Here is a 16,388-nt window from a genome sequence, read left to right on the forward strand (position 1 = left end):
TCCATTCAAGGTCTCCAAGAAGGCTGGATACTCAAAACTCTTGTTTGGTGCATATGCCCCCCCCCCCCCCCCCCCCCCCCCCCCCCCCCCCCCCCCCCCCCCAAGCTGTGGCTTCTTCCCCCCCCACAGAGAGGTCACATTCCACTTCCCCAGAGACACCAGGGCCAGAGCCGCCAGGGTTTGGTCCGTTGAGGCCCCTGACCTTCACCGCCACCCGTGTGGCAGTGCATTGGACCCCAGCGGTTCCTCCCACAGGTGATGGGCCCATTAGCTCGAGCGAGAGTGTCCACATAGGTTTTTCACTTAGCTGTGCCCGGCCGGGCTCCGTGGCAGCCCGGCCACCAGGTGCTTACTGACGAGCCCTCCATCTGGGCCTGGCTACTGACAGGGGCCCCAGACTTCCTCCGGGCAGGTTTACTCCATCTCTACCTCGTTTTCTCATAGGGTTTATGTTATACTTTGTTTTAGCATTTATCATTATCTAATAATTGACACTTGTGGTCACAGTGACTAGTTCAGCCAAAGTAAAAAATATATATGCAATATCTGATGTTGTTTTGTTACCTTGATTACATAGACAAAGTAAAGTATACTTTACTATGGGTACTTTACTTTATATAAATACTTTAAATAAATACTTTATTTATGGGTATCTTTTTCAACACACTACATAGTATGTTTTCTTTCAGAAACATTGATATTTTCTAAAGTGGGTCTGTCCAATGTTTCTCCCTGAAATGGAGTTTTCCTCACCACTCAACGTTTCTGCCTAAAAGGGAGTATTTCCTCGCCATTGTTGCACTAAATGCTTGCTCTTGGGGGAATTACTGGAATTGTTGGGTCTTTGTAAATTGAGGTCTAGACCTACTCTATCTGTAAGTATCTCAAGATAACTCTTTGTATGATTTCATACTATAAATAAAATAAAATTGAAATTGAATTGACTCCATACCAACTAGTAAACAAGTAAAGTCTTGACTCATGGTCCACTTTCTGGCTTTTTCAAGAACCTTCAACAACGTCTCTCAGTGTATGTTTCAAATAGTGTATTATCTACCTTCATTCATGTACATTTGAACAGCCTCTTGCACACATTACCATTTGCTTTAATGTTGATATGAGATTGTCTTTTTATATATTACAGTTGGCCTCTAAATTCAATGTATAGTCTGAGCAGGAGCCAGTCATTCATTAACTTGATGTCTGATTTTCCATTACCAAACATCTTAGTGTACCAATGAGACCATCTCCCAAACAGTAGGAATTATTTAAGACTCATAGTGCTGTGTAAGGCTCTGCAGACCTTGGAGTCGTTGTGTCTGCAGCAGAGGGGTGCACCAGCAGACAGCAGCTGACATTTAGAGTTTAGAGGCCACCCTGATGGCCTGGTCTGCTAGGACCCCCATAGGTGGGCTGACCCCTCATAGTGACAGCTGGACAACCAGTCAGTCACAGAGTCTGACTCCCATGCAGCACCAAGGGACAGTAAAGGCTGCTGTGTTGTTTCAAGGGTGAGAGAGGTCATGACAAACTAAACGTCTTCGCTTACGCAAACTGAGACTGGGTGGCAAATTTTACTTACTTTACTCTTGTGTTAGATCATCAGATTGGGTTTCATACTGGTATTAATGTCACTTAATTTAGCCATTTAATTCAGCATCAGGCCTGCTTTCTGCTTCTCTGTCTGAGCTGCCCATCTTCAGATTGTTATCAGTCTCTTGCTCATCCCAGAACTCAAACAGGAAATTAGATAGCAGGGACATATTCCCTACCACGGCTGGATGGAATCTAATGTAGGCTAGTTACATTTATATATCAGTGTGTTAAAATATAAAGCTAACGTTGGAACTTTATTTAAAAAATGGATACGTCTAGTCAGTCAGATTTTAATTTAGGTGTCTTGGCAGCCTTTGTGTCATGTTCAAACATAGGCTCAGGTTAAAATCCATATTGATGCACATTATGTGACGATAAGAAAACCCTAATCTGATGTCCCTCTTGTGTACATTTTTCTACAGGAGAGACAGCGACTTGAGACCATCCTAAACCTCTGTGCTGAATACAACAAAGGAGAGAGCACCGGCCTTGACCCCCTGGGCTCAGCGAGGACAGGTTTCCCCGGGGGAGTGGCAGATGGCTCGGGGCGGAGACCGTCCATGGAGAATGTCCTAGGAGGGACACCGTCCTCAGCCGCTCTCCGCCTGCTGCAGAGACAGAGAGAGAGCGATGAGGAGAACCTGAAGGAGGAGTGTAGTAGTACCGAGAGCACTCATCAGGAGGTGAGGACATCCCCTGCTCTCAGCACAGCATCAACACTGCACAATGGAGACAGACAGGTCAGAGGGAATGCTTATTACCAAACAAAGACACTCTCTGCATGCCACTGTGAAACAAGCATGTGCAAATAATGTGCTTGGCTTTGCTTAATCAGTGGTTTAAAGTGAGGTTGAGTGACTACCAGGAATCCTTCAGGAGGCTCCTTGGGCTCCAGAAGAAAGGGAATGTTTGGACTAAGGTGATCAGATTTCTCAGACAAATCCGGGGACATTTTCAGCTCAGAAGCGTATATACCTCCAAAACACGTCATGTTTTTATTTTTGTAAAACTTAAAACGGGGACACTAGAACTAGAGCTGTTCTTATTAGGGGCTGAGCCGCCCTAAAGGTCTGATCCTAGAATCACCCATGCTGCTACTTCATAATTGTACTCCACGACACCTCAAAGGCAAATGTTGTAATGTTTTCTGAACTACATCTATCGGACAACTTTTGCTTTATTGCTTCAGGCTTGTTTCTGCAACAGGTCATTGAGTATCAGAAACAATAAAAACTATTGAGCAAATATTTTCCTTTGACATTCATTCAGTATTAAACGCTGCAGTCGGCAGCAGAGAAACAAGCTATAATGTAAGTTAATAGGCAAATTGTCCAGCTTGTATTTACGTTAATAAAAGTGCTCGTTTTGCTACTGACAGACTCAGATTATTATTGTCTGTGTCTGACAACATAATGGAAATGATTTCCAAGGAGGTCAACCTTTCTGTTAAAGATTAAGATTGTTTTTTAAAACATAAAAGTCTGCAAAATTGCGTTCGCTAAACCCACCAGACTTCATGTAAATAATCAGTCATTTTAGCATCGTAAAATACGGCTTTCTAAAACATCCCTGAGCTCTGAGCAGCGCTTGCTCTGGCCGCCATGAGCCTATGTATGGAAGGTGTGTGACTATCAGCTACGTTTGGTCAATGTTTTCTTTCATTCCAATTTTGAGTCTGTCAGTCTCAGTAAAAACCAGGGACATATCCGGGGACAGATCACCAAAACCGGGCGCTGTCCCCAGAAACCGGGGAAGTCTGGTCACCCTAGTTTAGACTTACCAGAATGTTTTCACTAGTCATCACGCATTAGTCAATGCATCTGAATGTTTCTTCAAATCATATCAGGTTTAACTTCTTACCATTATGATAGACACCCAGGTAATGCATGTTTTCATTCCAAACATTGTATACAACTGCATACTTGCTAAAAATGCCGTGGTTTGTCCATAAATTTAACTTGTAAAAAAATTAGTTAGTTTCCTAGCTGTTTTTATAGTAGAAGGATATAGTAGAACAGTTCGGACATTACAAAACTAAAGACCTCCACCAAGACCAAAATCAATTATTCATGTATTCTCTCCAGGATTCGGATCCACTTTAAAATTGATTAAGTTCTCCCTCGGCCCATGCTACACCCTTATACCAGATTTTTGGAAAATCTGGCGAAGGTAATGAGTCATGGGCCAGGTCACCGTCTGATGAATCTTCTGTTAGTCACTTCACTTTTGGGATCTTTAACTGCCCTGAGCTCTCACACTCTGTCGCGTTTTAAGTCAATGGCAACTTATGACAAGCCTTTAGCGGAGTAATGCATTGTCAAGCTACACAGAGTTGCTTTTATTATCTAAAATATTGTTTTGTATTGATGCAAACATGATGGGATCATCATGCATCTTCTTCAATTTTCCCATTTGGCCTGCAGTACACATCAGTGACATAACACTGTATTTATGTACAACAGAAAACGGTCTGATGCAGTATCTGACACTTGCATGCATCTGTATCTCCCTTCTTACCCTGGCTTCACTTCCTTTTTTGAAAGCCTGACCGCCTATGTTCTCACTCCTTTCAGCACGAGGACACTTCCAGTTCAGGCAGCGCAGGTCGTCTGGAGCTGGGTTACCTGGAAGACGAGCGGGTTCGCGTTCTCTCTCGAATCGATGAGCTTAAAAGCCGCCTTACGGAGCTAGAGCAACAACTCCAGGAGTCCAAGCAAGAGGTGGAGTACAGAAAGTGGACACTAACGGAATATTATTTCACTCCAGTCTACACCTTCACCCAGCCTAGACTCAAGAAAAACATCTACATTTATAAGAACTAAGACTTCTGTATAGAAAATACAAGAGTTTCCACTGTAGCAGAACAAGCTGAATACAGTTCATGGTCACAGCATCATTACGAAGTGGTTTCGTTACTCTGTGGGGGCCGGAAGGCTGGTATTAGCCTCGTAGCTCACCGCTACGACACTGTGTGACTTTGTTTGGTCCACTCTTCCAGGCCGAGATGGAGCGTGCCTTGCTGCAGGGCGAGAGGCAGGCGGAGCTCGACCAGATAGAGGCTGAAACGGACATCATCACTCAGCTGCAGCACAAGCTGGACGAGCTGGAGAGCACCATCCAGAGGGAGAAAGACAAGGTACAGAGAGTAGTGGGTAGATGTAGTACAGCTCACGTGTTAAATGCTTTATTTGAATCCACCAATCATAGTCAAGTATACAGGATTCAAATATTTGCTGAGGTTATGTACATTCTTTGAGAAGAGAGAAAACACACGCACACACACGCACACACACACACACAAACTCACTGCCTGTTCTTTTACAGTCTCCTAAACCGTCTTCTCGGGTCTCTTACATTCCCTACTGGTACGTCGCTGTCGGTGTCTTTACATTGGTTGGCATTCCTGTCTGTACATTATAGTCAATTCTTCTAGGCAAGACTGCTCGGTACAGACAATTACAGCCATATAACGGGCTAAACAAAGAATTGGATTTACCTCCTTCGGTATTCTCTTTTGCATCTTTTCAGTTAAGTGGTTTGCTTTCAGGTCAACTCTCATCTGTGTTTTACTCAGCTGGACTCTGCTAATTAACCAACATCTATTAACCCCTAATCTTTTCTCTGCTCCTTCAGCAGTCATGGTTACTGTATCTCTGACCCACTGTGCTCACCTGTTTCTTCACTGTTCGCATGACAGACCCTGTGGGCCAGGAAACCTGCCCTTCTATGCCCTTCCTGCCCTCCTGCCCTTTGGGCTCTGTAGTCTTGGGTTCTGTAGTGCACGAAGAGACTTTGAATATTTTGTTCTGGTAGTGGACAGGGAAACTACTAGCATGTTCTCTGTAAGGGCTTTAGGGGGGTTCTTTTTTCTTTTGACGTGCACCCACCATATTTTAACTGTCGAAGGACATAAAGGAAGTGAAGAGAAAGCACATTAACTAGCTTAGTCTCTTGGCGTTTGGTTTTCAAATACTTAGTATTGTCTGTCATTCATAACTTCCCAATGAGGGTGCCACAGAGTTCCAAGCAAAATTTGAAGGTGTCATTTGTAATTGTTTTATTGGAGGATAAGTAATTGAGTCAGTGAACCAGGAACGGCTGTTTTGATCTGATGTGTCTGTGCTACCTCCCCTTCTATACTATAAACCATGTATACAATTGGAATTGTTTGCCTCATTATGTCCAGGAACACATGTTATCTTATGTGGAAATTCCTCTCATGAAATTGGATCAACATTTGGCATGGAAATGTTGGGGACTCTCGGATGTTAATAGAAAATTAGAGGATACAGTCACCCTGAACCTGTGGTTCTACTACTGACAATACAATTGTTGTTATTAGAATTAAAAAATGAATCATTGGTGTCTCTTGGAACTCCTCAAAGCTTCACCTCAACTCTGAAGACACAAGACAGAACCCTGCCTTTTACTTTAGAGCGAAACTCCTATCAGTGCTGGGAGTCCTTACAGACATGTCAACCTTGTCAGCCTTACACATCAAAGGGAAGATGGTATCCCTGAGCCTAAACCTAGAGCAGCACCAAAGAGACATGAGGTTTCTGTACTTTAAATGGAGAGAAACTGAGACATTGTCACTACTGTCAGACATTGCTCAGGGTTATTACAAGTGAGTTTATAAATGCTCTGGGGCCAATGAATGTTGTATCATCCCAACAATTTAGCACCTGTCTCCTGTGCCCTGTCAAGCCCTTAAAATCTGTCACGACATGTCTGTTGCTAACACCTTGCAGCTTTTTATTTGCATGGCGTGGATTTTGAGCAGTGTGTTTCTCTCTCTCTTTCTCTCCCTCTCGTCCATCCATTCTATGTGTGGGTGTGTTGTGTCTTTCTAGGAGAGGGCTAATGTTGAGGCTGAGCGCCGGGCCCTGCAGAGCCTCCAGGAGGGCTACGCTGAGTTGGAGAACCAGCTTCATAACTGTCCTGAGTCCCTGCGGGAACAGTTACAAGAACAGCTCAAGAGGGTGGGTCGTTAGTCCAACAGAAGCACCTAGATCCCCTGCACCCCACCTACGGACTTCAGTCTGCCATAGCCTGACCTTTTGAAACTACAAAACCTGGCCCAATATATCACTACACACAAACCTTCCCACAGTCACCATTCTACTCAGAAACCTTTAGTGAGTAGCATCAACCATGTTTCTTCCACCCTGCAGGCACTGCATTAAGTTAACTTCTTTTAAACTGAATTTAATTTGCTATGGCCAGGCTTAAAGAAGCAGTATTAGGCCTTTATATGTATTAGTATGATAGGCCTCAGCACATGCCACCGCACATAGTGCTACAGGCACCTTTAACCCTTTAGTAGGGGCCCACTAAATATTGTTTTACAGACACACACATACACACAAACTCAGTGTACTTTTGAGAAGCTCCCTCAGTGCACCTCACAGACGTGCTGTTGCCCCAAGCCGCTGGAATTACACCTCCTCCACACCACACCTACGTGCTACTGAAACCCTCAGGTCAACATATGCGCACACGTCACTTCAGCTGCTAGTGATGTATTTTGGTAAAATGTGCGTCCTGTGATATGGTCGTGCTGCACTGCATGTGTGAATCTGATCTTCATCTCTTCTGTGATTTGTCATGGCTCGCATAATTTGTATAACTGCTCACTAATCAATTAACATAGGCCCTGACTAGATCCATTCTGTCTTCCCTCGCTCTTATTCTGTGACTTCCCTTATCTAAGTGAATGTTGTTGTTTGAAGGAGAAAAAAGATGATTCATTTTTACCAACTAGAATAGTTATTGTAAGCTTTGTATTTTTAGCTATTACTTATCGACAGTGTTTCAGTAAAGCGGTATGTAGAGCTAGAGTCTTTTTCTAACTTTATTAGTTTGGCTCACATTCAGTGAGAGAGCGAACTTTCAAAACGACATTGCAAGTTTTTATGATGAACAGATATGGTTTTGAGGCCCAGTACTTCAGTACACCTCAATCTTAGGTGCAAATGTCTCAACATAGAGCAAACAACTCTTTGTAATGCCTACAGTACATTTTTGACATTTTGACTTCTTTGTTCTTGTTTTGACCACTTGCAAAAATGAGTCACTTTCATCTCAGACTGCATGTCAATGAATTGACATTACGGGCTGTCGGTTCCTTTACAAGTACTTTACAAGTACTTTATTTTCACAAGTCCAAAGATTCTTAAGAGCATATAGACGCAAACATTCGTCCCCCTGCTGTGACAGAAGTGCTGTAAAACGTAAGCTGGTCAGCGACAACAGGAAGGACAGGCTAAAAACTGAGATAAACTTCTGGAATACACAGTGGTACAGATATTACATTGAAGTTATAATGTTTTATATGAGTAATGTATAATAACTGTACATATATTTTGTAGTATTTGTACAATAATTTTAGTAGCTCATATTGTAGGTGTTTATTCTTTAGCAGTTTAAGTAGAAGAGTAGAGTGAAACTGTTGGAGGGAAGAATCAATTGACATTAGGTTAAGAAACCACAAATTGAAACTGACATTTTTTTTATATGAATAAAAATTGCCTCCTGTGTATTACAGTATATCTAATTACCACACACACACTCACTGTGCTGCAGTAGAAGCATGTTCTTTATGACCACTTGTTTGACTGAGCACGGTGTGCTTGACTTGATCGTCAAACTATTTTTCAAATATAAAAGTCAAGGGGTTCTTTCTTTTAATGTCAGCAGCTACGCTAGTCTGAGAATAGTGGATGGCTTTGAAATGAGCACAGTGTGTAGAGTGTGTTTATCTGTTTATGATGATGTAACCTCTGATGTATGTGGGCCTCCATCAGGACGGAGAGGCACTGGAAACAGGAACCAAAAAGTTTGAGGACTTGGAGTTTCAGCAGCTGGAGAGAGAAAGCAGCCTGGAGGAGGAAAGAGAAACCATTAGCCAGCAGCTGCTCCAGGAGAGAGCAGAGTACCACAGCAGTGTGGCCAGGAGGAAGGTGAGGAACATCCAAGAAACTGGGGGCCGTCTTTTATACCAGAATATCCTTATGATGGTTTCTACAGGGTTTTTGAAGCAGTTAATTGCAAATAGTTCTGCAGACATTCAGTATCATACCAAAAGCCTTTAAAGTTAAAAGTAGTTTCCACACCAGGCAGAGAGACAGCAGCCAAACAATACTGTGCACATACCCAACAACTGCTGAACAATGCCAACACAGTCCTCGTCTTATCTATCACTCTCCCGCCTGTACTACTGTAACTGACACAAATACCGAAGTTTTTGAAGCGGGGACGGCACCAGGCAGGAGTGCATGAGACCTGATGGCCAGGAGGCTCCAGGCTGCAGCCATACAGTCTTGAAGTTTCCCAAACTTGTGATCTTAAAGAGGCCAGCGGGTCTTCCAACTGTTGTGGGTCGCCAGTGCTTCTGTCTCTGACTCACTCACTGGGCCGTCGACCTGACAAAAAACTGCATGTAGGTGGAGCTCGGCTAGCCTCAGAGCTAAGGCGGGGCTACAGAACAGTAGTTCTGCATTACATTAGTTCCGCATTACATTAATTAATTTGCACGCAATTTTTAGTTATTTTTATACCATGTATTTTTCGTGTAAATTCATGTAACGAACCAAGATGCCCGTACAGTTTCGATTCAATACGAATACATGTACCGTTCCACCCTTAATTTAAGGTTTCATCATTTCTGCCTTCTTTAGGAGAAGGTGTCTGCTCTGGAGAACCAGGCCCACCAGCTTGGACTGCAGGCATCTCAGGAATGCGAGCGGCTGGCCAAAGACCGGACTCTCACACTACAAATGCTCCAAAAGGTACTCCTTTGAAGAAAAAATAGTAATTGAAAAAAGTGAATTGCAGAGATCTAAAAATGAGCGGTTTACCATTACCGGTATATGGTTTTTGGGCTAGATTTAAAGAGTTGCTCCTTGAACAACTAACAAATTGCCTTCATGTTCCAGGAGAAGGAGAGGCTTTCGGCCCTGGAGAAAAGATACCACAGCCTGACGGGTGGAAAGAGCTTTCCCAAGTCCTCTTCTGCAATGAGAGAAGTGAGAGAAGTGCACACAAATACACTCAGTGCTCCTGGCCTAAAACAAAAAGGAGCTATGATGACCTTTAGCTGATTCCACACCACATTTATCTTTTTAACTCAGTCACTTGCAAACTTGTTATGTAATGGTAATCATTTGAATCTAACTTTTTAATACTCCTGGTCTAATCAGACTAATGCAAAGATGTTTGATGGTCATGCGTGTTTATAATGTGGAGTTGTTGATAATTAATGTGTGGAGCAAACTAATCTTTTAATGGTCACTACATTAGTGGACTGGATGTTTCACTGATGTTTTCACAGAGGGAGGGCAATTGAACAGAACACCTGTTACACACATTCCCTATATTTCTTTTGTGGAAACGAGAACTAGTATCTGTGTCCCAGACATTTTCTGTAAGAATTAAAAACACTTATTCCTGAATTGTTAAAACAGGAAGCTCTCCGTATCAGCGAGGCTGACCTGTTGTTGGAGGATGTGCACTCCTCCCAGCATTCCCTCTGTCGAGCCTCTCCTTCCTACTTACATCCCTCCCCTCTCTGTCAGTTGTACCCCAGCAGCCCTACAGAGGTAACCAGACTAATGATCCCTGCATGAAGCCCTCTGCTTCCCTCTTTGTTGTCCGTGCATCTCACCCCAAAGGTCACACATTGTACTGTTAACGTGCTGGTCACACTTCAACTCTAATTGCATCTGCGATCTACTGTGCCTGCCCGGGTTGCATAGTTCAAAATAGCTTTGTTAAAAGAGGAGCCGGCACAGTAGCTTTCAGTTCAGTTGGGTTTTTTTCTGTTCCGAGCCCAGGGATGTAGTGGAAGACACATAACATCAGGTTAGAAACAGGATAGTGTATAATGATACAATGCGGTCACAATTTCAGCATCTTCTTATTAACCACTACATCACTGGTTGTAACAGCCTGTGTGTGACATCCTGTGTGTCAGCCAGATGTGATGCTAAAGATGCGCTTTCTGGTGCTTGGTGTGTTTCTGTTTGTCTATCTGTTGTCGCCGCGCATCTTTTAGCTGTAATACTAGCACTTAAACAGTCAGGTTTAACATGGTATCTGTGCTTGTATGTGCGTGTTTATATACTGTACATAAGAAGTACGGTCCAGTGTTGTCCTCACGGCTTCTCATCCTTTCTGACCGCTGTTGGCTGGTGCTCAGGAGTACATGAAGCTGTCAGATGTCTTTAAGATGTACGGCAGCAGCGGCCTCCGTGAAAACAGCAAGCCCACCTCTCAAGGCCGCTTGTTTGCCATAGATGCTGCATTAGCTGGCCCCTGCGAGGTACCATCGCTTTCTGTCTGTCTCTCTCCTCTGTAGTCTTGACTCTCCTTCTTCTGTCTTTCTCCGTCATTCCATTTCCATGTGATGTTGCTCCCTCTGCTGGTTTGCTGTTAATCAAAGTGACTCTACTGTCGGCCTTGCTCTCTGCTACATGAGCCTTTGGTGTAGGCATCTTGTACTCACCCCTATTTAGCTGCAAGGCAGTTTACAGGAGGCACTTAGGATCAATGTCTATGTCATATAAGCAGTACAGAGGGTTTATTGAGGGCTGGACTAATAAATGCAGGTTAGCTTTGAGTCATACAAAAGCTGGTATCTGTGGTATTCACTTTATTTTTGGCGTCGTTTGGCAACAATTTGATAATAATCTTTCAGCGTATTGTAAGTCAAGGGGTCTAAGAGAAAACTAGACTTCTGCATCTCCTCTTGGCTCTGTATTCAGGGAGACTTGGGTCAATCACAGCTAATTTCAGAGAGAAAGCGTTCCTATTGGCTGTTCTGCTCTTGCATTGCCCGTGCAACAAAGAGAGGAGAGCTACAGGAAGAAGTCTTATTCTACTTCAAATTCTTGAAGTTAATTCTTTGTTAGTTAGAATCCAAGATAGTGATACATCTAGGAAAAGAAATGTATGCTCGTCTAGATAATACACATGTTAGTGGTGAATGATAAGAGGCCAGTGTTGGTGTCATATTTCAGTCTAAACTTAATGTTGATTCTGTGAAACATGTTGTCATATGCTGTGTGTTGTTATGACCCTCTTCCCCTCACACAGTAAGTCTCAATATGTTTCCCTTCTGCTGCCCGTCTTGCTGACGTGGATGTCTTCAATGTCTTTTTCTCCTTTCTACGTGTGTGTTTCCTTTGGGAAGGAGTATGTGACAGTGGGCCAGCTAAATCAGATGTATGGGATGCCAAAGGTGGAGTCGTCCCCTACTTCCCCGCTTCGCCAGCCCCTGCAGTCTGGAGCAGTAGACCCCGCCTTCTCTTGCCTCCCCTCTCCTCACGGCTCCTCCCTCTCTCTTTCTGTGGAGGTGTGTGCTTCCTTCCTTCCTTCCTTCCTTCTTGGCTGCATTTGTTTATCGGCTGTCACCAGTTCAACCAAAAAATTTTATCTTTTGTCCTTGTTTTATATACATTTATTTTTGAATTTATTTAAAAGTAATTTGTGAAACAGAAAAAATCTAAAATATGAAACATGAATTGGTGTAGCAGAATTTTTTTTTATTTCTCCCGCGCTGTAAATTACCTCAACCTATATCTCATTTCCAGATTCGTACTACATAATATTTCTATACAGTATGTACATATTAGTTAATCATTATACTATATGCTGCTCACTATCCTCATGTAGCTCCTTCATTACTTTTGATGTAATTGATTACTTTGAATTTGTGTGGGCGAATTATGAACAGTGACGCCACACAACAAATTGGAGTGAGTATACTACACTTTTGCAGATCGAACACATACTAAAAACCAGCCTAGTGCCCTGAAAATATAGATACATAATTGTATCGCCTCCGTAATTAGTGCTTGCAATATGTTATTTTTCACAACAGAAATATTTTTGAATACATGCCCCTGTTTCTGTGGAGCAGAGGAAATGTGGTACTATTACGTATAGAAGCGCACCGTAACAGTTGGCCTATATTGCTTTAAGTGTTACAGGCTAATACAAGACATTCTTCCTGTCACTAAAGAAGCACATGAAGATTCTAAACCCTGTGATCTTACTGTATTCCTCAGTCAGGAGCTCTTGCTGTCTGTTGTACTGCGGGTTTGCCTCAAGTCACAGACTCCCATTGTTTCCAAAAATTCACCAGACGTGGCTCACAGTCATACTGCAGATTTTACTTATATAACCCGTCACATTTGATATCATACTCTGTATCATTAAATTAGATTGTGTCAGAGCTGAACTTGAATAAACTCGCTTTGTCAGTTGTGCAGTAATGAAAAACATTGTCTATTAAATGTGACTATTAGCTGCATGATAGTCATGTTAGTAAGCAGCATGTCTCAATCGGCTGTTTAAAGAGGGGGTTTTCAGAACACTGGGTGCTTGTAACTGTATTAAAAAAAAACTGCATTAACAGCAACAAGAAAACAAAACAAAATCTGGTTCTTTCAGATATTGTTAACAGTGGTGATACTGTATGCATTAGGCTCAAAGAACAGCTCAAGTGAAGTAAAACAAAAATTAGATGAGAACTTAAATGTTCTCATGAGAAACTGGGTCATTGCAGCAGCAACATAGAATTAGAATAGAGACATGTAAAATAGGGATATAGCAGCTGGAGGGTATGAATCATAATGGAGCTGACAACAATAATATGTTGAACATATTTAAAGTATTAAAAACAACTTAATTACAGCTTTTGAGGGTGTGTAAAACGTTTCTACCCTCTACCTACTGAATGCTTTCTAATTTCTATTTTCTTCTCTTCTCTTCTTTGTTTCCTTTGTCCTTTCTCTTTGCCGCTCCTCTGTGTGCTCCCCAGTACCAGTCTGAGGGTAGTAGGCCTCACCTCCCCAAGCTAGATTTAGAGCAGTGGTACCAGGAGCTGATGACTGGCTCCAGCCAGCTCTGTCCTTCTCTGCCAGCCAAGTCACTGTCGGGCCGCAGGCCTGTGCTGCAGGTAGAGGGCCTTTATTCTTTTTCCTCATTTTTTTCCCCACTCATTCTTCGGCTGTTTGTGTGTGCTGCTTTTCATCTGCCAACCTTCAACTGAGTTCATCTCTGTGTTAGGAATAGAAAACAAGTCTTTACATGTCATGTCTTCCCTATTCAAGGCTCTTAAAAAAACTACTAGATAATACAGTTCACCTCGCGTTGAGATGAATAACTGACAAAAAGAAGTGACATTAGGTATAGAGATGTAGCAATGTGATGGATTGATGTAGCATGATGTATTTATTCCAGCATTTTATTTTAACAACGTCAGTGTACAGAAGCACTCACAGCATAATGCTTATCAGGCTTTAACCTTTTGTTTTCTAGCAGGTGCTTTGCGTCATCAATGGTGGATTTCAGCTGTGCTTTGTGGTAAAACACCCCATCTGCTGTCAAATGTAAGATGAGCCCTTATAATGCTCTTTGTACGCTTCCTCCCTCAGGTGTTCCGCTCTAAGCTGGATAGTGATCCAGGCCTCGCTCTTCATCAACCTAAATCCGGCTCTGCATCCCCTCTGCAGCACGGCGCAGCAACACTGGGACGCAACTCAAGCTCAAAGGTAGAGGTTGTTTATTGATGTGGCCATCAACTTTGACTTTAGTCTTAAATTCATCCACTTTAAGACTGTCCACACAGTTCCAATTCTTATGGATTTATTTATTTTTGACATTTTTCCTCATATTTTGTCTGCAGAGTCCCCTGCTGGCGGCCAACAGCACTGGCAGTCTGCCCAGGAACCTGGCTGCAACCCTGCAGGACATTGAGACCAAGAGACAGCTGGCTCTGCAGCAGAAAGGTAGCTGACGTGGTCTGCCCCTGAGCTTCACTTTACAAAAACCAGCACTGTTCTAAATAGAGCTGTGTGTGTGTGTGTGTGTGTGTGTGTGTGTGTGTGTGTGTGTGTGTGTGTGTGTGTGTGTGTGTGTGTGTGTGTGTGTGTGTGTGTGTGTGTGTGTGTGTGTGTGTGTGTGTGTGTGTGTGTGACATCACAGAGCGTTGTGTTCCTCATACTTTAGTGTTGTTTGACTCAATGGTTCAGAGAAAAACAGTGTGGTGATTTATCTCAGGTGGCTGCAGCACACGTGTGCTGGGTTGGGAACCAGAGTCATATTTATCAGCAGCTGCAGTTTTTTTCATGTGTTTCTGTCTGTGGACTTGTCGCTTCTTGCACTGCTGCACCACAGAACCCCAGACCTCCAATCAAATCACCATAGAGGGAAGCTCAGCAGGTAGATGGATCGCTACATCCAGGAGTTAATGATTTCTATTGCTTTCCTTATTATTATTTATTTTTCTTCCACGGGATTGATCCTGAAATGAACTGTTTGTCTGTCCTGTGGAGAATGATCTCTAGATCAAACATCACCCTGCCTGTTCTATTGCTTGGACTTGGAAATTGCTCTAAATTGCTTCATTTAGAAATGGTAAACTCACTTGTAGACTTCATCAATGTGAGTTGAGATTCAGAAAAGTTTAAGCAACTATATGGATAATTTAACCATCCAGACAAAAGAGAAGCAGAGAATTAGACGCCAGGGAGCATAGCAGGCAGCCAATCAGGAACCTTCTTAAAGACCAAAGACTGTATGTACCAAAAAAAAAAAATTCAATACTTATACAAATGTTAAGATAGTCTGGCAGGCTACTTTTATTGATTCATCCATCAAAGTTAACGTTTACCAGAATTTGAGACTTGGCAGCTGTATTTCAGACCCTGTCTTCACCTAACAATCTTTTCTTCATCTTTCTCTCTGTCTCTTCCATCTGTGGTGTGTCATTAACTCTTCTCCCATGAACATTTCTTTTCATCTTTTCTTTTGCCTGTAACATTGAATAGTCTTTCTTCCTCCATCAATCTTCTATGAATTCCTGCTGCAGGATAATAAATCTTGCATGTTCAGCATTCAGCGAGCTCCTCCTTTTGAGTTATCGACCTGCACTCTTTTTTCCAGATGAATGTGCCCATTATCAGGTCCACAGCAGCATGGATTTTAGATGTGAGGAGTTGAATAGATACTTATGTTTGTGATGACAGATCTTTATTGATTTTTGCAATTCACGCTGGTGTTACTGAGAGAGCACCTACGTATGTATGTATGGTGCCTGGTTTATGGTCATATAGTTTGTGTGCTGGTGATGGTTGTGCATTTAGTGGCTTTTCAGTTTAGGATGCTTGGATGAGTAATAGCTAGCATGTCGGTTTAACAGTGGTGATCTCTCATCTCTGTAGGAAACAAATAGACCTCTGCTGACTTCAGGGAGTTGCTTGCAGGTTGAAGTTCCGTTGTCGTTCCATCTGCCACATTGGTTCAAAATCCAACCGTGCACTCATCAACACTCACCCTCCTCCCTCCAGGTCAGCAGGTGATCGATGACCAGCGTCGCCGTCTGGCTGAGCTCAAACAGAGAGCAGCGGTGGAGGCTCAGTGCCAATGGGAGGCACTCCACGGTTCTCAGTCGCACCTCATGACCTCGTCCTCCTCATCGCCCTCCTACTCCCCGATCATGGCCTACAGCCACAGCTCTGTAGGCCCCCCCCCTCTTGTTCACCACTCCATCCTGCACCACCAGCCCCCGTCAGCTGGGGAGCAGCCCTACGACACCCTGAGCCTGGAGAGCTCCGACAGCATGGACACCAGCGTGTCCACAGGCAACAACTCGGCTTGCTCACCAGATAACATGTCCAGGTACAACCAAGTTAAAGGCCCGCACACAAACACACACACACACACACACACACACACACACACATATACAGTGGGTACGGAAAGTATTCAGACCCCTTTAAATTTTT

The 16,388-nt window shown here is 43.1% G+C and overlaps 1 protein-coding gene across 10 annotated transcripts in view; it reads left to right on the top strand.

Annotated features, from left to right (window-relative positions):
* phldb1b (pleckstrin homology-like domain, family B, member 1b) overlaps positions 1-16,388 on the top strand; it is a 78,139-nt gene that overhangs the window by 53,397 nt on the left and 8,354 nt on the right. For 2 of the 10 annotated variants that reach the window (XM_034867247.1, XM_034867249.1), the window contains exons 7-20: positions 2,019-2,336; positions 4,170-4,316; positions 4,595-4,732; positions 6,450-6,578; positions 8,403-8,558; positions 9,276-9,386; positions 9,534-9,623; positions 10,062-10,196; positions 10,796-10,918; positions 11,789-11,950; positions 13,421-13,558; positions 14,037-14,153; positions 14,288-14,390; positions 15,951-16,281. In XM_034867247.1, the coding sequence (XP_034723138.1) occupies positions 2,019-2,336; positions 4,170-4,316; positions 4,595-4,732; positions 6,450-6,578; positions 8,403-8,558; positions 9,276-9,386; positions 9,534-9,623; positions 10,062-10,196; positions 10,796-10,918; positions 11,789-11,950; positions 13,421-13,558; positions 14,037-14,153; positions 14,288-14,390; positions 15,951-16,281 (2,198 nt within the window). Of the gene's footprint in view, positions 1-2,018; positions 2,337-4,169; positions 4,317-4,594; positions 4,733-6,449; positions 6,579-8,402; positions 8,559-9,275; positions 9,387-9,533; positions 9,624-10,061; positions 10,197-10,795; positions 10,919-11,788; positions 11,951-13,420; positions 13,559-14,036; positions 14,154-14,284; positions 14,391-15,950; positions 16,282-16,388 lie in introns of all 10 variants that reach the window. The other 8 variants (XM_034867248.1, XM_034867255.1, XM_034867256.1 and 5 more) reach the window with 8 other exon arrangements.

The sequence above is a fragment of the Etheostoma cragini genome, chromosome 3 (genome assembly GCF_013103735.1).
Source record: "Etheostoma cragini isolate CJK2018 chromosome 3, CSU_Ecrag_1.0, whole genome shotgun sequence".
NCBI lineage: Eukaryota > Metazoa > Chordata > Actinopteri > Perciformes > Percidae > Etheostoma > Etheostoma cragini.